Below are 23,686 nucleotides of genomic sequence, written 5' to 3'. Positions count from 1 at the left end.
CTTATAAGAATATAGGAAACTGTGAGAGAACAAAAAAAGATTTATCGACCGCTTCAGATTCAGTAAATTTAACGTTTTAGAATATATGAGTTATGGAGACGCTTTCATAAAAGGAGTCAAGGCAACATATATTAACAAGTCAGCTAAGTTGATAGTAAATAATGCCCTGACCGAGAATTGTGAAATAGCTAAAGGAACAAAATAAGGCTGCCCATTCTCATCTTTGTTGTTTATAATAGTTTTAGAAGTATTGGCACAAAGAATAAGATGTAATCAAGACATTAAAGGTATCTTCTTCTTTTTTGGCGATCACTCGTAGCCGAATAAGATTGTCTTGCATAAACACAGTTTTAACAAGAAGTCCGTAAGTAAGAGTGGGACAGAGACAATATAAATTTAAAGTATTTAGCAGGTCTTAAGATTAATAAAGATAAAACTATTGGTTAATAATATAAATGATGAGAGGAAAAATAAATTACAAGTTGTGTCTGCTGGGAGGACACCAGATTTTTGTTTAAAATAAAAATAGAGATTTAGGCCGTGTCATGGAGGTGGATAAGGCTATAAACAGCCACTAGCCCTTATGAAGATGACCTCCCTCTACTGTTTGAGGCAGGAAGACTCAGTTTTTGGGCATCACATGTAGAGAAAGGGCTGCTGCACTGACCCCCCTGCTTGTGGCCTTCCCTTTGGGGCAACTGGCTGTCCATTTTGAGAAGAGGATGCTGGACTTTATGGGCCCTTCACCTGATCCAGTTTCAGGGCTCTTTTGATGTCCGTCACGTTCAGCCAAACTCAACTTTCTCCCTCCTTGAACCTTGTCAGTCTCTTGAGTCAACATGTTTTTCTCCTGCTCTGCACCTGCTCCCAGAGGAGACCTCTCTTCCACTTACAATTATCAGAACCACAGTGATCTGTTCTTATCCTCCTTGCACACCCTTCAAATGCTGCCTTTGGGAACAATAACACAAACATCAAAATCAAGAGCAGCAGGAGATTATTTACTCCACTGTGCCTGAAAAGTTTGGTGTATAAAATGTATTGTGTGCCACAACGAGTCCTTGCGGTCAATATAGAGTTCAGGTGAAAGGGTGTAGGGGATAAGTCCTTGTGAAACTTAATCGGAACATAGGAAGCTGCCTTCTAGCTTAGTAATATCTACTGACTGGAAGCAGCTCTCCAAGTAGAGGACATCTTCAGCCCTACCTGAAACAGTTAGGAGAGGTTGAACCTGGCACTTTTGGGTGCAAGCCAATGATCTACCGCAGAGCTATATCCTTTCCTCTTTGTCTCTGTAGCCAGAGCTGGACATGTCTTTGCAAGAGTTTAGGCTTCTTCTGATTAGCTAGTTATGAAATTGAGAGAAGCAGTCAGAAGGGAAGTGTAGGCGGTGGATTCAGAATGATAGCACAGCTCTTGTTGCTCCCTCTTGTAACCTGCGAGATGCAGCAGAAGGCAAAATGCTCACTGAATCTGATCAGGGATTTCAATTATGCTGTGAATTTTTACAGACCAGGAAACCATCTCATTAGTGGAATTGTATCTTCAAAATTCATTGGAGATCGTTTGCCCTTCACCTTCTATAGCACCCCCTGGAACTGGGTTGATGCGTGAGTAATGCATTGATGTGTTTCTGCTACACTCCCGTTCTCTTGATGCACCCGGGTCAGCCCCTCTGAGATGAAAGTGACTGAAGCCAGGGTGGGTCTCTACTGGATGTCGATGGGGTCCTGAAGGTCTATGGGGTATGACTATTGCAGGTTTTCTGTAGTTAGCCAAAGGAAATTCATTCTCTCATTGTGTCTCATGGAGCGTTTCTTGGCATGAAAACTGTCACTCAGAAAAGTTGAAAGGCAGGCTTGTCCTTTATAGCTGGGTGCAATGATAGATGGGGAGCACAATTTCTAATGCACAATTATTTCCCCCAGGCACAAAGCAATCTATGCAACTGAAAACTGTAACCCTCTACTATGCTTAGGCAGGTGCTCTTCTCATGCTTTGATTCCAAACATGCCAACCCTTTTATGGGAAGCAATATTTGTGACATATATAATGGCTGGAGAAGACCTAAGATACAGTGGCAGCTGCTGACCGCTGGACAAAGCGAAGCCCGGCTTCCCCAATCTTCCCTTCCTGTAATGGGGTGGAGGATTCCATGCTGTGGAAGGCTGTTGGGTGTGAGAGATTGTATTAAAAAATATTAGAAGCATTTCATTTATATATATAAAAAGTATAAAGTAGGATTTCCCCACAGAGTCAGTTTATCATGTGGAAATGAATCCTAATACTGTCCACCTAACCAAAGGCTTTACTGTATGTATGTATTCTCTAAAGTTGCCCAACTCTTGAGATTAAGACCACCAGCAGGTCTCCAGTGTCTGATACTTGACAATAAATGAGCATGATGGTATAATTCCAGATTTGCAATTCCAAAGCCACCTTCCTTAATTTGTATTTAATTAATTTCTTAATTTCTGCAATGATATGCTCAGTACATTTGACCTCCAAAGACATTTCCTAAACAGGAACTTTTTCTTTTGGAAATATGATTGGGATATAAAAACTGGAAGTCCTCTCAGAATATAAATGAATCTGGGGATAATGTTCATTTTTAGAGCATTCACCATTTCCCCAAAGGATAAGGTTTAATGACACCCATCTATCAATATCTTGGGAGGCCTCTGATTATTTTGTTTGTATTAACTGTAACTAACTCGCATGCTCTGGTCCAGGGGGTCACGAAGAGTAGGACACAACTAAACGACTAAACAACAACGACTGAGTTAACGACTCTTGGTATTAACGTAATTAAATATGTGATAGTTTCGGTACAAATTCAAAATTGATATTGAATGGATAATTAATTTTTCACCTATTGGTATCAGTTCTAATTTGGACCAATTGATAGAGTATCCTGACATTTTACCCAAAGCATCAGTTGTTTGCAACAGATTGGGGATTCACAATGGAGGCTTTGAAATAAACAGAAGACTATCATCTGCAAAGAACACCAATTTGTATTCAACAGAATTGTGAAGTGCTCCATGAATCTTACAATGTTGTCTAATGGTGCAAGCCAGGGGTTCGTAACATGCTTGTCTAGTTCCTCGGACCAGTGGAAAAAGAGCAGGCATAAGACTGTTCACTTTAGCTGTAGCTGAAACATACTGTACTTTAATCCATTTTATAAAACCCAGTGGAAATCCAAATTTAGTTAAATCTACTTCTATGCAGTCTTTATAAATTTTGTTAAAAATCTTCTCAGTGTCTAATGATATTATAAAAAATTGATTCTTATTTCTATTTAAATCTATCAAGTTCACCACTAGTCTATTATTATCTGCAGCTTGTCTTGCTGGTATAAGATCAGTCTGGCCATTCTTAAAAACTATCATTATTACCTAATGCATTTGCTTAAATCACTGTTAAAATCTTCGTAGCAACATTAATCAATGATGTGGGTCAACAGTTCCCACACTTGGTATGATCTTTACCTGGGTAGAACTGTAATATAAGCCTGATGAAATACAGTAGATGGGGTACCCTTATCAAATATCTCTCCATACAATCAATGAAGTTCAATGAAGTTTGGCTACTAGTAAATCTATATGTCTCATGTTTCATGTGTTCAAAGTGTTCACCATTCAAAGCGTTCCATTTTTTGTGCATCTGAGAATGTTCCTCCATAGCTTGAGCAGTATAGTGTATTATTACAGCCAAATCTTGCTGCATCAGTTTAAAAATCTCCATAAGCTATTTTAGAGCAGTGGGATTCAAATAGGTTCCAGCCCCCCCCCCTTTTTTTGGATCGGCTATTGCATGCACAGTTGAAGGGGCTCCATCTTCCGCAATAGTTCTGGTATTTATGTTGCTCTTAATTAAGCCTCTTCAAGATTAGGAGTAAAATAAGGTAGCAGATACAATATTACCCAATTAGCCATGATTTTTGTTTGCAAAGCGTAGTATTATAGAAGTATTATAGAAGTCCGGAGGATATTTAGCAGAGAAAGGAGAAGGAAGTATCTGCTCATGGGGCCATCTCAGACCGGAATGTAGAGCGTGAGAAATGATGAGCTGTCGGCAACTGTGTTTGGCTCCTTCCGAAACGTCATGTGATATCATGCGTTGTGTGTGATGTCATATGTGCAACTGTCCTCCTCAATCTTAGGTGCAGTTTTTATTTTTATTTTTTTTATTTGATTTATATACTTCCATTGATCTTGAGATATCCGGGAAGTTCACAGAATAAAATATTGTTGGAACCTTTGCCGCTGGAGCTGGTGGTAGGTTCAGGGGGCTGATTTGTTTCCTAGTTTTTTCTACGTTCTCCTCCCCTGCAAAAAAATACCATGCACATTGCCCTAGTTTCTGTGCTCCTTTCCCATTTGGTTTGATTTATACAAAAAAGAATGCGACTTTCAAATTCACTAAATCGAACATGACTATGTGGCGTTTTCTTTCTGCAGTTATGTGAATAAAAGGGCATGGCCAATCCTTAGCTTCTTTCTGGCAGTTCAGGATGTCAATCATAACCCCAGGCTCTTACCCAACATCACCCTGGGCTACAGCCTCTATGAGACCCTTTTTGATGGCAGAACGACTTCGGATGCTCTGACAGATCTGCTTGCTGGTGGAAGAATCAATATTCCAAACTACACCTGTGGAAGGCAGAAAAGGTTACTGGCTGTTCTTGAACGGGGTGAATCCGACATATCCATGCACATTGCAGGCATGTTGGGCATCTACAAAATCCCACAAGTAAGAATGGGCTTCAAGTCAGGCACACCCCACATTTGCCATCTCATGAAACAACAAGCTATGCTGAGGATAATAGAACTATATTAATAAATAAATTGAGCAAAATGATACTAAGAAAGGAACCCTTCTGACCTAGGAATGGCCATCCGTCAAATGAATCTCAGCTGCCAATTCAAAAAATGGATTGACCTTTAATACAATAGTTCTGGATGGGGTTGGACTCCATACGAAATAACAGGTTGGGTCTTTGGGATAGTTTGGACATGTTGTTGTTGTTTAGTCGTTTAGTCGTGTCCGACTCTTCGTGACCCCATGGACCAGAGCACGCCAAGCACTCCTGTCTTCCACTGCCTCCCGCAGTTTGGTGAAACTCATGCTGGTAGCTTTGAGAACACTGTCCAACCATTTCATCCTCTGTTGTCCCCCTCTCTTTGTGCCCTCCATCTTTGCCAACATCAGGGTCTTTTCCAGGGAGTCTTCTCTTCTCATGAGGTGGCCAAAGTATTGGAGCCTCAGCTTCAGGATCTGTCCTTCCAGTGAGCACTCAGGGCTGATTTCCTTAAGAATGGATGCATTTGATCATCTTGCAGTCCATGGGACTCTCAAGAGTCTCCTCCAACATCATAATTCAAAAGCATCAATTCTTCGGCTATCGTCCTTCTTTATAGCTCTCACTTCCATACATCACTACTGGGAAAACCATAGCTTTTACTATACGGACCTTTGTTGGCAAGGTGATGTCTCTGCTTTTTAAGATGCTGTCTAGGTTTGTCATTGCTTTCCTCCCAAGAAGCAGGCGTCTCTTAATTTCGTGGCTGCTGTCACCATCTGCAGTGATCATGGAGCCCAAGAAAGTAAAATCTCTCACTGCCTCCATTTCCTCCCCTTCTATTTGCCAGGAGGTGATGGGACCAGTGGCCATGATCTTCGTTTTTTTGATGTTGAGCTTCAGACCATATTTTGTGCTCTCCTCTTTCACCCTCATTAAAAGTTTCTTTAATTCCTCCTCACTTTCTGCCATCGGGGTTGTGCCATCTGCATATCTGAGGTTGTTGATATTTCTTGCGGCAATCTTAATTCCGGTTTGGGATTCATCCAGCCCAGCCTTTCGCATGATGAATTCTGCATATAAATTAAATAAGCAGGGAGACAATATACAGCCTTGTCGTACTCCTTTCCCAATTTTGAACCAATCAGTTGTTCCATATCCAGTTCTAACTGTAGCTTCTTTTTGTTTTTTTAATAAATATTTTATTGAGTTTTTTACATAAAAAATGAAACAAAAAAGAGGGGAAAAAAACAACAACAAGAAAAGCAGAAAAAATACAAAATTACACAAACACAGAACAACCAAAAACATCAAAAAGAAAAAAACAATAATAAAAACAATTCCATCTTCATGATATTTCTTGCATTTACTTATTTCTCCGACTTCCCCACACCTCCCTTCCCTGTATTCCAAATCGTATATTTAATCAGCAAATCCCTTCCCTCTGTCTTAATTAATCTTTGTCTTAATTTTAGTATCTTAATATAGCTTAATCTTCTTATATCTTGAAATATTAAATCTTTTAATTTTAGAACTTTTTACTAATAACCTTTTACATTCAATCTGATGTCATTCTAACATTCATTGATCTTATAATATTTCTGTAAATAGTCTTTGAATTTCTTCCAATCTTCTTTCACCGTCTCTTCTCCCTGGTCTCTGATTCTGCCGGTCATTTCAGCCAGTTCCATATAGTCCATTACTTTCATCTGCCATTCTTCCAGAGTGGGTAGCTCTTGTGTCTTCCAATATTGCGCAATGAGCACTCTTGCTGCTGTTGTGGCATACATAAAAAAGGTTCTGTCCTTCTTTTTCACCTGTTGGTCGACCATGCCCAGGAGAAAGGCCTCTGGTTTCTTCGGGAAGGTGTATTTAAACACCCTTTTCATTTCAATATAGATCATTTCCCAGAAGGTCCTAATCCTTGGGCATGTCCACCAAAGGTGAAAGAATGTACCTTCAATTTCTTTACATTTCCAACATTTATTGTCGGGCAAATGATAAATTTTAGCCAGCTTGACTGGTGTCATGTACCATCTATATATCATTTTCATAATATTTTCTCTTAAGGCATTACATGCCATAAATTTCATTCTGATGGTCCATAACCGTTCCCAGTCAGCTAACATTATGTTGTGACCAACATCTTGTGCCCATTTAATCATTGCAGATTTCACTGTCTCATCCTGAGTATTCCATTTCAACAGCAAGTTATACATTCTTGACAAAATCTTAGTTTTGGGTTCTAGCAATTCTGTTTCCAATTTTGATTTTTCCACCTAGAAGTCAATTTTTCTATCCATTTTGTATGCCTCCATTATCTGGTGATAATGAAGCCAGTCTCGCACCTTACTTTTTAGTTTTTCAAAACTCTGCAGTTTTAGTTTGTCTCCCTCCTGCTCTAAAATTTCCCAATATTTTGGCCATTTGGCCTCCATATTAAGCTTTTTCAGAGCTTTTGCTTCCATTGGTGACAACCACCTTGGGGTTTTATTTTCAAGCAAATCTTTGTACCTTGTCCAAACATTAAACAGTGCTTTCCTGACAATGTGATTTTTAAACATTCTATGCACTTTAACCTTTTCATACAGTTCTAACTGTAGCTTCTTGTCTCACACAGAGATTTCTCAGGAAACAGCTGAGGTGATCAGGCACTCCCATTTCTTTAAGAACTTGCCATAGTTTGCTGTGTAGTTTTGTGTAGTCAATGAAGCAGATGTAGATGTCTTTCTGGAACTCTCTAGCTTTCTCCATAATCCAGCGCATGTTTGCAATTTGGTCTCTGGTTCTTCTGCCCCTTCGAAATCCAGCTTGCACTTCTGGGATTTTTCGGTCCACATACTGCTTAAGCCTGCCTTGTAGAATTTGAAGTGTAACCTTGCTAGCATGTGAAATGAGTGCAATTGTGTGGTAGTTGGAGCATTCTTTGGCACTGCCCTTCTTTGGGATTGGGATGTAAACTGATCTTCTCCAATCCTCTGGCCACTGCTGAGTTTTCCAAATTTGCTGGCATATTGAGTGTAGCACCTTAACAGCATCATCTTTTAAAATTTTAAATAGTTCAGCTGGAATATCATCACTTCCACTGGTCTTGTTATTAGCAGTGCTTTCTAAGGCCCATTTGACTTCAGGATGTCTGGCTCAAGGTCAAGTTTGGACATGGTGACCCTCAAGACTTGATTGGTATGAGGCTACCCCTAGACCTGTTCTGGAACCTCCAAGCGAAGCAAAATTCTACAGCTAGACCACTGACAAGAACTGGCTATTGCTAGCATGTAACACCAGGGCTAGGTTCAAGTTTCTTGTATTTGTTTAAAAGATGCTTAACTATTTGCGTCCAGGATACCTCTAGAACCACCTGATCCATTATGACTCTGCTCAATCACTAAGCTTTAAGGGTAAGTCATGGTTTGTGGTCCCCAGTGGCTCAGATGCACAGCTTGTTTCCACCCTGAGCTGTGTGCATATTATTATAACTTCCTTCCACTTTAGGTAAAACAAGGCCCTTCTCTATTGACCTTATGTGTCCTGCTGAAGATTTATTATTATTATTGCTACAGGCATTTTAATTGAAGTTTGGTTTAATAGATGTACCTTCTTGGTTCTTTTCTTATTGACTCTTTCTTAACTGCTTAGTGACTACTGCAGTTAAGTGGTATATACATTGCTAAAATAAAATTAAAATACTTCCCCCCCCCAAAAAAAAATAAGGTTAAGGCTGATAATTAAATTTGTCCTGAAAAGCAAAGCATCAGTCTCTTTTCCTTCTCTCAACAGCTCAGTTCTGGCTTCGTTCTTCATGATAAAAAACAGTCCCCTTTTGTCAACTCAATGGCCCCAAATGAAGAAGCTCAGTACGATGGGGTGGTCCAACTCCTCCTGCACTTCAGGTGGACATGGGTGGGACTCTTTGCTTCAGACAATGACAATGGAGAAAGGTTCTTGAGCACCTTGACACCTCTGATGAGCAAAAGGGAAATTTGTGCTGCCTTCACTGAAAGAGTACAACGGAAAACCTCCCTGTGGTTCTCTCATGAGCCATCTGCCATGTGGAGACAAGTCAATGTATTTGTTTATTATGCAGACTCTCAGTATGGATTTTTTGTCATCATAGAGGTACAATCTTTCTTTGAAAGGACACAAACCGGGGGGAAGGTCTGGATCACCACTGGTCTTCAGGACAACATCTTGTTTTATGAGACGGAAGCCTTCCGATATGCCCATGGTTCATTGTCCTTTGTAATGAAGCCCAAAAAGGGGGCAAAAAAGGACTACTATGACCCAATAGCTTCTGCTTCTTGGCGAAAAGCATTTGGTTGTTCATATTCAAAGCATGCCTTATCTGTGAGGAATTGGGAAAGATGCAGAGAGAAGGAGAATCAGATGCAGCTGCCTCAGGAGGAGATTGAAGGGATCCACTCCCAAGACAGTTATATCACTTACTACAGTGTCCAAGTTGTGGCTCAGGCCTTGAATGCAGCCTATTCATCCAGATCAAAGCAGAGGTTGATGGTGGGTGGAGGAGACAAGATGGAACCTCAAAGTCTACAGCCATGGCAGGTATGGCCTCTTGCTTTTGAAGATTGTGATTTATTTTCCAACTCTGGAATCATCATGATAGGAGCATAGCATACCCTACAAGTGTCCTGGAAAAACTGGGACATCAGCCATGTACCCATGTGACAAATAGAAGGAATAGCCAACCAATGATTTTCACCTTCAAAGGTCTTTATAATCTGTGACTACCAGGTTTCTGGTGCCACTGTATAGTGCCACTTGTGGTCTAAACTACTGAATCTCTTGTCGATCGCAAGGTTGGCAGTTCAATCTGCACAACAGAGTGAGCTCCAGTTGCTCTGTCCCAGCTCCTGCCAACCTAGCAGTTTGAAAGCATATCAGTGCGAGTAGATAAATATCTACTGCTTCGGCAGGAAGGTAAACCGCGTTTCCATGTGCTCTGGGACTCGTCCCGGTCCTCTCTGCACCAGAAGCGGTTTAGTAATGCTGGCCACATGACTTGGAAAGCTGTCTGCGGACAAATGCCGGCTCCCTTGGCCTTTTTTATATAGTTTCCTTTAAGACTGGTGCTATAGAAAACAGGATCCTGTGGCAGACAGGATCCCGTGGCAGACAGATGCTGTGGCAGACAGGATCCTGTGGCAGACAGATGACTCCATCCTTCTTAGAACTTTGTTCCATGATGACCATACATAATTTTACATAATTTCTCAAAATCATAACCAATCTTTTCTAATAGATGCCATCCAACATGGTTTTCTCTGTTGTTCTAGCTTCACTCATTCTTGAAGGAAGTCCATCTGTCTTCTAATACTTCAGCTGATGGACAGTACTTGGATGAGAATGGGGCACTGGCCATTGACTTTGATATTGTGAATTGGGTGCTGTTCCCTAATAAGTCGCATGCTAGTGTGAAAATTGGGAGCATAGAGAGACAGGAGTCCTCAAATCTAAAGTGCACCATTAGCCCAGAAACAATAGTATGGCCCACACTGTGGAAGAAGGTAGGAGAAATGTTATGTGCCTTTTTAATATCTATGATTCCTGCTACACTCTAGCAGCTTGTTGAACAGTACATAGGAGGCTTTTATTGCAAGCATGGACACTTCCCTGGAGCTAAATCCCATTGAGCTTAATGGATCTCACTCTTGAATAAGCATCTATAAAAATTGACAATGAATAAGAGGCTTACAAAATGAACAGTTATAATAAATATATATTCATCCAGCTGGGAAAGCTTCCTAAAATGAAAATGGGAAGTGCAGATTTGCCTCACGAGAAAACTAGATGTCAAGTTCTGCAGCCTTCATGCCAACCTCAACAACACCATTTTCCCTTTGAAGCAAAGCAGAAATCAGTCAGTCCAGCATAATCTCACAACTGCACAAACACATAGCAGATGTGATGGCAACTGTGTCAGGAGTTTAGTGCGCCATTTTGTAGGAGTATTTTATATGAAGGCTGGTTCATTTCTCATTTTTATTCTTATTTTGATCCTAGGATTGTCATTAGGTTCTTGTTCCTCATATCTTTCTTTCTGCCTGGATTGTCTGTATGTATAGAAAAGTGCAGTATATCAATGTTAAAGGGAAGAAGCAGAAACACTAAAGAGATTTCACAGCCATGCTGCTCTACAGAAAGCAAAAAAGAGGGTCTGAGCTCAATTTAGGCCATTGGAAGATGCTTTTAATGTTTCACGCTTCATTAAATTTTAAGAGAGCCAGTGTGGTGTAGTGGTTAAGAGCGGTAGTCTCCTAATCTGGTGAACTGGGTTCGCTTCCCCGCTCCTCCACATGCAGCTGCTGGGTGACCTTGGGCCAGTCACACTTCTCTGAAGTCTCTCAGCCCCACTCACCTCACAGAGTGTTTGTTGTGGGGGAGGAAGGGAAAGGAGAATGTTAGGGTAGTGATAAAGCGGGATATCAAAACCAAACTCTTCTTCTTCTTCTCTAAACAGGGTGAGTCTTTTAAAAGAGGTCCTGTGGAACATGGAGCTCTAAAGGGCAGGGCATTCTTTTCACACATGTTCCACGGGGCATCTTTTAAAAGACTCACCCTGTATGTGCTGGAAGCTGGCCAGAGTGTCTGGGGAAAGCCAGCCAGATGGGTGGGGTATAAATAATAATAATTATTATTCTGGGATCCTTCCAAAACTCAACAATCCATTTCTAAAGCCTCAATGCTGCTCCTTCTATTGATTTCCAGACCACGCCTCATGCAAGATGCACAAAGAGCTGTTGCCCTGGATATGCCAAGAAGATTCAGGAAGGGAAGCCTCCGTGCTGCTATGACTGTGCTCCCTGCTCAGAAAGGACAATCTCCACTCAGGAAGGTAGGACACGACACCAGTGGAAAGAAGCCATGGGTTGAAACTTCTCTACCTGTGAACACAGTGTTCTTTCTTGATCTCTCCCATACGCCAACCAATTCCCACAATTGTAACAGCATTCAGACTGCCCTAGGTGTGTGACTAATGTTAGGATAATTATGTCTCTTTTACTCTGTGCAGATGCCAATGAATGCATCAAATGTCCAGAAGATCAGCATCCAAACAAGGAGCGAGAGCAATGTGTCCCCAAAGCAACCAACTTCTTGTCCTATGAAGATTATTTGGGGATCCTCCTGGCTTCCGTTGCCCTCCTCTTATCCTCAACCACAGGCTGTATTTTGGGAATATTCGTGAAATACAATGAAACTCCCCTAGTCAAAGCCAACAACAGGGACCTCTCCTACACCCTCCTCTTCTCCCTCCTGCTCTGCTTTTTGTCCTCTTTCCTCTTCATCGGCCGGCCAAGTAAAGTCAACTGTCTTCTCCGACAAACGGTCTTCAGCATTGTCTTCTCATCTGCCATCTCTTCTGTGTTGGCAAAAACCATCACTGTGGTTCTGGCCTTCTTGGCCACCAAGCCAGGGAACAGGCTGAGGAGATGGCTGGGGAAGAGTCTGGCCAACTCCATTGTCATTTCCTGTTCCACTGTCCAAGTTGTCATCTGCACCACCTGGCTGGGAGTTTCTCCTCCTTTCCCAGACTCTGACATGAGCTCCCAGCCTGGAGAGATCATCTTGCAATGCAATGAAGGGTCTGTTGCTATGTTTTACGCTGCCCTCGGCTACATGGGCTTCCTGTCTGCCATCTGCCTCACGGTGGCTTTCCTAGCCAGGAAGCTGCCTGGAGCCTTCAATGAAGCCAAGCTGATCACCTTCAGCATGCTGGTCTTCTGCAGTGTTTGGGTGTCCTTTGTGCCCACCTACCTGAGCACCAAGGGGAAATACATGGTAGCCGTGCAGGTCTTCTCTATCTTGGCTTCGAGTGCTGGGCTTCTGGGCTGTATCTTCATGCCCAAGTGCTATATTATTATACTGAAGCCTGAACTGAACACGAAGGAGTTCCTGACAGCAAAAAACTAAGGGGGGGGGGGAGAGAGAGAGATTATCAATCTTTCTTTTTTGTCTGTATTTAAAGCATTGTCAATCACTTTCAACAGGTGATGCTGAGTTCATGTGTTCCTCCAAGGAGTTCAGGCATTCAGCTTTTGTTTAAAATTGTCATTTTCCTTTCAGTCTCTCTCTAATCTCTTTCAGTGGTTTAAACAAGGGAGGGGGAGTTGCTGTAATCTGTAGAGATCCCATCCCTCTCTCCCCAAGTTCTCTGTCAAGTTGGGGGATCTAGACTGTGTGTTCCTGGCAATGAGTAGTCAGGACAGATGAGGGACTCTGCTGGTTTACCACCCATCTCACTCCCCAGCAGTCTCTCTGCCTCAGCTGACAGAACTCATCTCGGAGGTAGTCTAGAGGATTCCCAGACTGTTGCTTTGGGTGGACTTCAACATCCAGACCGAGGCAAATGATTCCAGGATGGCTCAGGACTTTATGGCTGTCATGGGGCTGTCCCAACATGTCACCATCCCTTCCCGTCCAGGCTACATTCTGGACCTTGTATTTTCAACAGGGCAGGAAGAGGGTGATCTGAAAGTGGGGGACATTGCCATCAGTTCCTTGTCAAGTTCAGATCACTTCCTGTTAAGGTTAAGGCTATCAGCACCTTTTCCTCTTTGCAGTTGGTCCACCCTTGGAGGCTACTTGATCCAATGGGTTTCTAGATTGCTCTGGGGTATTTTCCAGTCAATATGTATTTGTATATTTGACAATAATTCAGTTTTGAATCTATTTCATGTTCCTTGGACATAAATTCTCTTCATTCATATATAAGGTGTTACTTTACATTCTTGTTACCAATAAAGTGAAACAACCATATGGCATATTATTTCTTGATGCAGAGAAAGCCTTTGAGCGTGTAGAATGGGGCTTTATATATCGTGTATTGGATTATATTGGACTAGGCAGGGAATCTATCGCATGGATCAAGTTCATATATTTTAATTCTAAAGTCAATATTTCAGAGAAAAAGGACAAAATCAGACTCATTCAGAGTTTGCAGAGACTGTCCTTTATTCCCCTTGTTGTTTACACTCCCAATTAGCAGAGGCAATCAGATGTAATGATATAACCCACAGAGTTACAACTAGTAGAGAGAGAGAAAAATTGATCTCTGCAATGACCATGTTGCATAAATTGCGGGGGAAACCTGAAAGAAATCCTTGGGGATATCATGACTCTGCTTGATTAAATTAGCAGGATGTTGGGATATAAAAGTAATATAACAAAATCATAAAGTATGGTATTGAATGTTGATGGAAGACCAGACCAGTTGGCAGTACCACGCAGACCTCATCAAAGGAAGCCAGTTACCCTTTGTTATGTAGATGTTCATAAACAAGAGGGGTGGGCCATGTGCTGTGACCCTCCAAATATTGCGGGAAGACAACTCACATCAGCCCTAACCATTGGCTGTGCTGGCTGCTGGGAGTTGTAATCAAACAAAATCTGGAGGGCACCATGTTGATGACCCCTGTTTGGACTAGTAAAGGCCAGTCCTAACCCAACTTTCTCTTTGTGGGCCTTTTATCAGAAGTTTCCCAGAGTGACTGAGACAACCCAGTCAGATGGGCAGCGGACAGATAATAAACTATGATTATTATTATATCATTGAGTCAGACGGAGGATGTTGCAAGACGCTTGTTTATTCCCCCTATAATTACCAAAGTCATTGTCATTTATTCTTGTTCTTGCCAAAGCACAAAGGGCCCTTAACCTCCCACAACGCTCATCATTGAGCCTAGCAATATAAACATCACAATCAAGAGCAACAGTAAGTAGTTTTCATGTCTATGTGTCAAATACTCAGAAGCCCCTGAGAGCCTGGCAAAGTTTGAAGGGGAGGAGAATCTTTCAGTGATATTTTCCATCATGTACAGTGGTACCTCGGATTAAGTACTTAATTCATTCTGGAGGTCTGTTCTTAACCTGAAACTGTTCTTAACCTGAAGCACCACTTTAGCTAATGGGGCCTCCCACTGCTGCCGCGCCGCCGCCGCACAATTTCTGTTCTCATCCTGAAGCAAAGTTCTTAGGCCGAGGTATTATTTCTGGGTTAGTGGAGTCTGTAACCTGAAGCGTATGTAGCCTGAAGCGTATGTAACCCAAGGTACCACTGTACTTTAGATCTGAAAACCCAGCTGGACTCCAACTAGCTGAATGAGCTGCCCCACTAAAGTTCTGACTTTTAGGTCTCTACACACCAAAATAAACTTTGGATTACCGTGTTTAATATATATTTATGACTATCTGAATAATTTTGACACAACATATTTTCTAATCAAATCCACGGTGTTTTTGTAACTTTCTAAAAAAAAAGAAAAGTCATGTTGGGGACTCCCTGAACACCTAATCCAAGTAGGATCACATACAACGTGATAAAACAAAAGCATGTGCACAGATTATTCTGTCAACCTACAGCAGAAATTCCTAATATAAAGGTCACAATTGTGGTTCGATGTGCTTGGATTGCATCCAAGTAGGAAATGGGTTTTCACCTTGCAGTGAGGATATGCCTTTTCTCCCTCAACAGAAGCCCAGAGGCCTATATCTGGGGATCAAATCATACATGACCTCAGTCCAGTTTCCACCTCCATCGTTCAGCCCGGACACTGAGGTCCAGCTCCAAGAACCTTCTGGCAGTTCCCTCCCTGTGGGAAGTGAGGTCACAGGGATCCAGGCAGAGGGCCTTCTCGGCGGTAGCACCCTCCCTGTGGAACACCCTCCCTTCAGATGTCAAGGACATAAATAACTACACAACTTTTAGAAGACATTTGGGGGATGGGATTTCTGTAACACATATTTACAGCAGTCTTCCCTGGACTTTCTGAGATTCTTTTGATTGCCTATGTGGAAGATTCAGCCTAGGGTCTTTGCTGCAAAGATATTAAAGATGCTGTCTGCCATTCGAGTTACTTCTCAAAAAGTATTTCAGGGAAGCAAGAGGCACAGGAAAAGATTCCTGGAATAATAAAGAGCTTGGAGCATTTGAGTACAGACTGGTGCATTTTTGGTTTTTCAGTAGAGAAACCACTGAGTCTAGGGTTTGCCAATTGGAAGGTCAGCAGTTTGAATCCCCGCAATGAGGTGAGCTCCCGTTGTTCGGTCCCAGCTCCTGCCAACATAGCAATTCGAAAGCACGCAGTGCAAGTAGATAAATAGGTACCGCTCTGGCGAGAAGGTAAACGGCGTTTCCGTGCACTATTCTGGTTTGCCAGAAGCGGCTTAGTCATGCTGGCCACATGACCTAGAAGCTGTACGCTGGCTCCCTTGGCCAATAAAGCGAGATGAGCACCGCAACCACAGAGTTTTTTGCAACTGGACTTAACTGTCAGGGGTCCTTTACAACATCAGATCTGTTGAACTCCTTGGAGAAACACTAGAACTCAGCACCACCTGCTGAAAATGATGGACGATGCTTTGAATATAAACCAAAAGAAGGACAAACAATTTCACACTCTATATGACGTATGGAAGTTTGAAATATGTAATTATTGTGCTGTGGAAAAAAGAAGCAAAATAGAAAGCCACAGGCCTTGGATCCCATCCAGATATGAATATCATTTATTTGTTTAGCTGAAGCCGTTACAAGAAACAAAAACTTAAAACACAATAAAATGCATTACAAAGTTAAAATAATTATTGAACCCAGGAATTCTGTCAGGGAAGAGTTTGATCCCCTGAAGAATCAAACTTACGAACACCACAATTTTTTCTCCTTAATATTGTCACCCTGATGGTAAAACAGATCATTTTTCAGAGGTGGAGGGAGTTCTGATCCCTAATAAAAAAATTAACACAAATATATGTCACAGAATTGTGGAATGGATCCCATCCAGAAATGGTTTTTGTCCCAACAGGAAGCCATGGTTCTGGTCCAGATTCTGCTGTATGAAGTATTAATTAGTAAGTATTTTAGTAAGTATTTCACTTACTACTAAGAAGTAGCACACAGCTCCTCCTCCACCCAACCCTGGCCAGTTTGGGGCATACCCCCCTGGATCTAGCCCTAAATTAAGTCCAATTAAATATATGGTTCAGAGGGTGACAGGAGAAGAAAATGCTCCATTTCACTCCCACAAGAGAGTTCAATTCTGCACAGGGCTGCTTCAAACTCTTTGCAGTGGTACCTTGGTTCTCAAACTTAATCCATTCTGGAAGTCCATTCCAAAACCAAAGCGTTCCAAAACCAAGGCATGCTTTCCCATAGAAAGTAATGCAAAATGGATTACTTCCTTCCAGACTTTTAAAAACAACCCCTAAAACAGCAATTTAACATGAATTTTACTATCTAACAAGACCATTGATCCATAAAATGAAAGCAACAAACAATGTACTGCGGTCACACAATCAATCAATCAATCAATCAATCAGTAGCTGAACTGGGTTCCACACAGTCGCAAAAACAAAACAGAGCTGCAAAAACAAAAACGCAAAATAAATAACAAAAACAGTCAGACCTCAGCATAATGCTCAAAACGGAACTGTGGCACCCAAAACAGAAGTGTGGGACTCAAATCGGAAGCATAAGACTCAAAACGGAGCACATTTAGCTTCCCAAAAAAGTTCGCAAACCGGAACACTTACTTCGGGTTTGTAGTGTTTGGGTTCTAAGTTGTTTGAGTACTAAGGCGTTTGAGAACCAAGGTTCTAAACAGATCTGATGTTTAGTGTTTTGTAGTCAGATGCTCCTTCGTGTTCAGATCAGGCCTCAGTAAAATAATGTAGCACTTGGGCATGAAGATGCAGCCCAGGAGCCCAGCACTGGAGACCAAGATGGAGAAGACCTGAACGGCTACCATGTATTTCCCCTTGGTGCTCAGGTAGGTGGGCACAAAGGACACCCAAACACTGCAGAAGACCAGCATGCTGAAGGTGATCAGCTTGGCTTCATTGAAGGCCCCAGGCAGCTTCCTGGCTAGGAAAGCCACCGTGAAGCAGATGGCCGCCAAGAAGCCCATGTAGCCGAGAGCAGCGTAAAACATGGCAACAGACCCTTCGTTGCATTGGACAATGATCTCTCCAAGTTGGGAGCTCATGTCAAATTCTGGGAATGGAGGAGAGATCCCTAGCCAGATGGTACAGATGAGACCTTGGACACTGGAGCAGGAAATGACAATGGAGTGGGTCAAACTCTTCCCCAGCCATCTCCTCACCCCGTTCCCTGGTTTAGTGGCCAAGAAGGCCAACACCACAGTGACGGTTTTTGCCAAGACAGAAGAGACAGCAACTGAGAAGATGATGCTGAAGGTTGTCTGGCGGAGAAGGCAAGTCATTTTCCTTGGCCGTCCAATGAAGAGGAAGGAGGACAAAAAGCAGAGCAGGAGGGAGATGAGGAGGATATAGGAGAGGTCCCTGTTGTTGGCTTTGACTATTGGAGTTTCTAGGAATTTAATGAAGATTGCCAACACAAAGCCTGCAGCTAATGACAGGAAGAGGGCTAGGGAAGCCAAGAGGATCCCCCAATTCTCTTCGTAGTCTAGGAAGTTGATAATCTTGGGAAGACATCGAACTTGGTCCTTGTTTGGATGCTGATCTTCTGGACATTTGGTGCAGTGCGTTGCATCTGAGAAGGAGGAAAAGAGTGGCTCTAATATTCCTTGCATCCATAACCACGTAGCTTCAAATACTTTTTTTTGGTGGAGGGGGGTGCTGATGTTCTGGAGCTCAGGAAATAACAATGTTTTATCTTTGTACTTATTTAGTTTTATCTGTGTACTTATTTAGTTTTATCTGTGTACTTATTTAATTTCCACTTTTGCACCCCTCCTTTCCTCCAAGGACATAGAGTTGACACACAAGATTTTTCTCACTTTTCATCCCCTTGGGATGTAGGTAGAGCTGAGAGACAATGACCATCCTCCAGAGGTGTGTCTACTGTCTTCATTCTCCCACTCTCTTTGCCTGGTTGAAGACACATTTCTGTACCTTCACCTTTGGCAGTTAAGGTGTTTTGTTTTGTGGGAGATGATTACAAACTCTGAAGGGGACTCAGATACAGTGGGTTGTTTTTTAAAAGCATTTAAAATGTGTTATAACACTGTGACACCAGATGACACTGTAGAGTGATTTCCCCTTATGATGTTTACAACACATTTTCTTGAAACTTTTTTTTGTATGTCTAGATTCAGATTTTGTATGTCTAGATAATTGTTAAGAGATTGCTCTCAGATCTCAACAGAAAATGTATCTGAGTGAATCTTCGCCCTCTTTCTATTCCCCGAAGAAATGGCCTCTCCCTTGGAGTCACCCACCTTCCTGAGTGGAGATGGTCCCTTCCGCACACGGAGAACAAACATAGCAGCAAACCGGCTCCCCTTCTTGGATCACCTTGAAATATCCAGGGTGACAGCTTTCGGTGCATCTGGAGCAAGGCACAGTCTAAGCACAAAGAGAGGAAGGTGCATCAAGGGGACAATTTCTGTCTATGGAACTGGTTGATAGAGTCTGGATTGGACCCAACAGCATCTCATGGACCACTAGCCCTGCCAGGACTTCTGGCACGTTCCTCAAAAACTTATCTGGTGTGTTTCCTTGCTTGGTGTCACTGTCAAACCCAAATTTCCAGATTTCAAAATGGAATGTGGATATTCCATGTCCACTTCATGGATATGGGGCTCACGGTATGAGGGGGACACCCTTGCATGCCAGCTCCCACCCCTGCACTGGGCAAAGGACTGCAGTCCAAGTCCTGTGTGAATTATTCCTCAAATTAATGTATATCAACAGATGCCATGTAGAAAAAGTTTCCCCTACCTTGTTAAACCTCTGGGGCCACAAAATAGCATCCGGGTTGATAGCGAACTTTGTGTCAATGGATGTCTCTCTCTCTATACTCCCAACTTTCACTCTGGCATGAGACTCATTGGGAAACACCACCCAGTTCACAAGGTCATAGTTGCCTGGCAGCTCCCCATTCTCATCCAACTGCATTCCACCCATGGAGGTATTAGAAAACTGGGTTGCTCTTAAGGAGGGATGAAGCTGGAATGAAAGTTGCTGGGAGTCACAGGCAGGCAGAGTGCTTTTGTTATATGAATAGTGCCGAAGACCCCCTGGGTGGGTTACATGGACCCCCAGTGGGAACCACTGACCTAGATGATGATGATGATGATGATGATGATGATATTTGTACCCACCCATTTGATTGGGTTGCCCCAGGCACTCTGGGCATTAATGACCAACTGGCCAGAGCTGTTAGAGCTCTTGGGCACAAGAGCGATGAATGCAGAATCAACTCTTTTGTCAGGGATAGGCAAACTCAGCCCTCCAGATGTTTTGGGGCCAAAGCTCCCATCACCCCTAGCTAACAGGACCAGTGGTCAGGGATGATGGGAATTGTAGTTCCAAAACATCTGGAGGGCCGAGTTTGTCTATGCCTGGCTTATGCTAATGAACATACGGGTGATTTGTTACTGAATTTTTAGCAGCAATTTGAGACCCAGTCATTCCATCGTGGTGTACATCTCAGTGGAAACAACATATTGGAGAAGAACAGAAACAGTCCCAATTGTGACAATTGCTGCTTTGTTACACACCTGGTGCTAATTTCTGCACATGGACACAAAGTTAGAAAGTTCCTATTATTTAATATCTTTGTTTCAATAAGCATTTTTAGTATGTGGAAAAGGTCTCTGCTATGGCTATTCTTTTTTTCTTCTGTTTTATCCTATACACAGTTGGTATTGTTTTGAAACTTTCAGCACTTTTAATAAAAGATATCGTAATCGTAATAGATAATTGTGTTCTGTTGATATATTATAAACCAACCAGTGTACACACACACACACACACACACACAGAGAGAGAGAGAGAGAGAGAGAGAGAGAGAACAAAGGGCAGTATATAAACATTGAAATAGAAAAAGGTCAGTGAGTGTACTTCTTAGCATCGTGGGGAAGACCTGTGTGACCAGAAGGCTTGTGTTCCCGCTCCATCCGTGTTGCAGCTGCTCACTGAAGGCCAGCAGAGACAGAGGAGGAGATGAGGACACACGAACTTCAGCTAAGTTGACTCCTCTCAGAGCACTAAGGAGTAACCATAGGAAAATGAGAGGGTCTTCTTCTGACATACCCATGGTGGGCAGAAATATTGATCTGCACAAGAACCTCATCAATTGGATTTGTGTCATAAAAGGACAAATTATTCGTCCTGCTACTAGATCTTATTTCACAGTTGTGAGGATGGATTGAAGTTTGCAAAAAGGTGAACGGAAATACCTGCCATGGCTGTAGACTTTGACACCCCAAACTGTCTGTCCCACTCATCCTCGGCATCCGTTTTGATCTCGATGAACATGCAGCATGTAAAGCGTGCGCCACGGCCTGGACATGGAAGTAAGTGCTGTAGCTGTCTTGGGACAGGGCTCTCTCCAGCTCCTCCCGGGGCAGAGTCTCCAGCGCCTCCTTCTCGGTGCATTTTGTCTGACCTTTCACAGACAAGGTATGCTTCGCATATAAGCAATAAAATGCTTTTCTCCAAAACCAATAAAGAAGATATGAAGATGGTGCATAGTAATCACGTTTGGTCAGTTTTTTGGTCTTCATTACAAAGGAGAGAGAACCATGGATGTTCTCAAAATACTTTGGAGGTGAATGCAAATTCATGTTGATGTCCTGAAAATCTGTTGTGATCCAAACTCTTGCCCCAGCTCCTCCCATGATTATATTTTGTAATGCCATGATTGGTATCCATCCCGTGTAAGTGTTCTCATAGTAAAGAAATACATTGACTTGTCTCCATATGATGAATGGCACCTTTGGCATGAGTGATCGATATGCATTGCTTTCTGATAGCCTATGTGTGAAGGCGACACAGATTCCACGGAGGATCATCTGAGATGTCAGGGCACCCACAAACCTTTCTCCATTCTCATTGTCCGAAGCATAGAGGCCAACCCACGTCCATCCGAAATGCAGGAGCAGCTTGATAATCCCCTGGGACTGAGTATCTTCTTTGGGGAGCATCCGGTAGACAAAAGGGAACTGGGATTTATCATCCATAGCCTGAGCATTAAAGCCATAACTGATCTAGTGAGGGAAGGGAGAGATTAGTGATTTGTTTTGGTCTCAAGGTAAACATCTTGACTCCTCTGAAGAAAAATTGGGTTTTATGCCCTCCTTCATACCTGTGGGATTTTGTAGATGCCTGACATGGTCGAAATCTGTTTTGAGATTACAGAATTGGCCCCCTCAAGAACACCCAGCAGGTTATTATTTGCTTTTCCACAGGTATAGTTTGGGATGTTGCTTTCCCCACCCGAAAGCAGGTCTAGCATGACATCAGAAGTCATCCTTGCATCAAAAAAGTTCTCATAGAGGTTGTAGCCCAAGGTGATGTTAGGTAAGATCCTGGGGTCTCTGTTGATCTCTTGGATGGTGAACAGGAAAGACAAGATGTGCCAGTAGCGTCTATCTGACTCACTGCAATAAACAGATTAATAAAACAATGTGAAACTGCTCTTCACCATTTAATGAAAAGAACTATGATATGATCACCAAAGAACAGCCTGTATGTTTGATGTGGGAAGAAACATATCCTTGTTTCAAGGAGAAAATCCATTTCCTGCTTCAGAATTCTTTCTCTCTCTTTCTCTCTCTGTGTTTGTAAGTGTGTGTAAAGAAGCATAAGAGGCACCAGAATACAGTTACTTACTCATCAAACCTAGTTAACGGGGGCTGAGAAAAGACATATGGAAGTTGATCGAAAAATTGTTTTGGAGAGATTATCCCACTAACGAGGAAGTCTCCAGGCCGGAAGTAATTCTGCGCTCCCTTTTCTTCCCTGATCAGATTCAGGGGGCATTTTGCCTTGGGGTTTCCAAAGACTCTGTGAGGCATCAATAGGACCAGTAGAAGTAGCAGCAGCAGGGATACCATTCTGGCTGTAGCTCCTCCACCTCTCCTGTGAGCTTGTGCAAGGGGAATCCCATGCAAGACCAAAGCTGCAGTGTCATCACCCATGGAGCTAGTGGTCACTGGTGACTTCAGAGCTTTTAAGGATCACACACACATCTCCCCCACTTGCACCTGCTCTAAATCTTGACTCACTCTGCCTCCGACAGAGATATTATTCCCCCAGGAACGATGCAATGAGTAACCTCACGTCGGCCTTGATTCTGAAGCCTGGGCAACGTCCAGAAATCTCTCTTGGGCTTCGGCTATAGAAAATCACCATGATTTCTGTAATTACAACAGGAAGAAAGCTCCTCTCTGCAACATCCTGGAGCCGTTGTGTGGTTTGAGGGGAAGGGACAGAGCTGGAGAAAAACATGTTTGTGAGGGATAGCAGATGCAACTCTCCGTCTGACATCAGCCATGTGTTTGTGTGCGTGTGAGAGAGAGTTTGGCCTGAACTTTTGTGACAATAGTATTCGAAGAGCCCTACCAATGGGTCAGTCCATACAGCCAGTGGACAAATGGACTGTGGCCATCCAACCTTTTCTTTAAAACCTCAAATGAAGGTCTGTACTAGTGAAATACAGAGAATCATACCATATAAAGTTTCGACTTACTGAGCATTCTCAGAAGGATGTGGTTGATAACTGGAGGTGTAATCTAATCCTGCAGTTAGATTCTAGCAGATTATGAGGAAGCTCCTTTGCTTAAACTGGTAGTCATTACACATGCTTTCCACTGTGGAAAATCACATGGGTTAGTGCCTTATAAGGAAAATGGGGTGAGGGAAACCCAGTATTTGGATTGGGTATGAAATTTAAACTTAATGGAATTTGTGGAATGTGCTTTATTGATGTATAAAATGGTATGGGATGTGTTAGAACGGGGCCAGAGAATTTGGGAATAAATACTTCCTGGTTATTTCTGCACAGAAATAAAATAAATGTCGGAATCTTATTTTTCATAACTTGAAGGAGATGCTCCGTGTCATTCCCACATCTGAACAAGAGAGTTCATTCCTGCAAGATGT

The 23,686-nt window shown here is 42.5% G+C and overlaps 2 protein-coding genes across 2 annotated transcripts; one reads left to right on the top strand and one right to left on the bottom strand.

The window, feature by feature from the left end:
- Nucleotides 1–1,401: 1,401 nt before the first annotated feature.
- Nucleotides 1,402–12,733, top strand: LOC310672759 (vomeronasal type-2 receptor 26-like; the record flags this gene model as incomplete). Its single annotated transcript, XM_083430411.1, has 6 exons — nucleotides 1,402–1,610; nucleotides 4,467–4,758; nucleotides 8,585–9,367; nucleotides 10,099–10,329; nucleotides 11,531–11,657; nucleotides 11,835–12,733. 6 exons carry the CDS (start codon nucleotides 1,402–1,404, stop codon nucleotides 12,731–12,733), a joined length of 2,541 nt encoding a protein of 846 aa, XP_083286537.1.
- A 4,694-nt stretch (nucleotides 12,734–17,427) lies between these two features.
- LOC310672757 (vomeronasal type-2 receptor 26-like) lies at nucleotides 17,428–22,193 on the bottom strand (the record flags this gene model as incomplete). The annotated part of the gene is made up of 4 exons (XM_083430409.1): nucleotides 17,428–18,326; nucleotides 19,015–19,141; nucleotides 20,980–21,789; nucleotides 21,888–22,193. Coding segments are annotated over 4 exons (2,142 nt in total), but the record flags the coding sequence as incomplete, so codon positions are not given.
- Nucleotides 22,194–23,686: the final 1,493 nt, after the last annotated feature.

Source organism: Podarcis tiliguerta (assembly GCF_965153285.1).
Source record: "Podarcis tiliguerta genome assembly, chromosome: 2".
Lineage (NCBI taxonomy): Eukaryota > Metazoa > Chordata > Lepidosauria > Squamata > Lacertidae > Podarcis > Podarcis tiliguerta.
The sequence above is the reverse complement of the archived record's forward strand: the minus strand, read 5'-3'. Positions and strand labels throughout refer to the sequence as shown.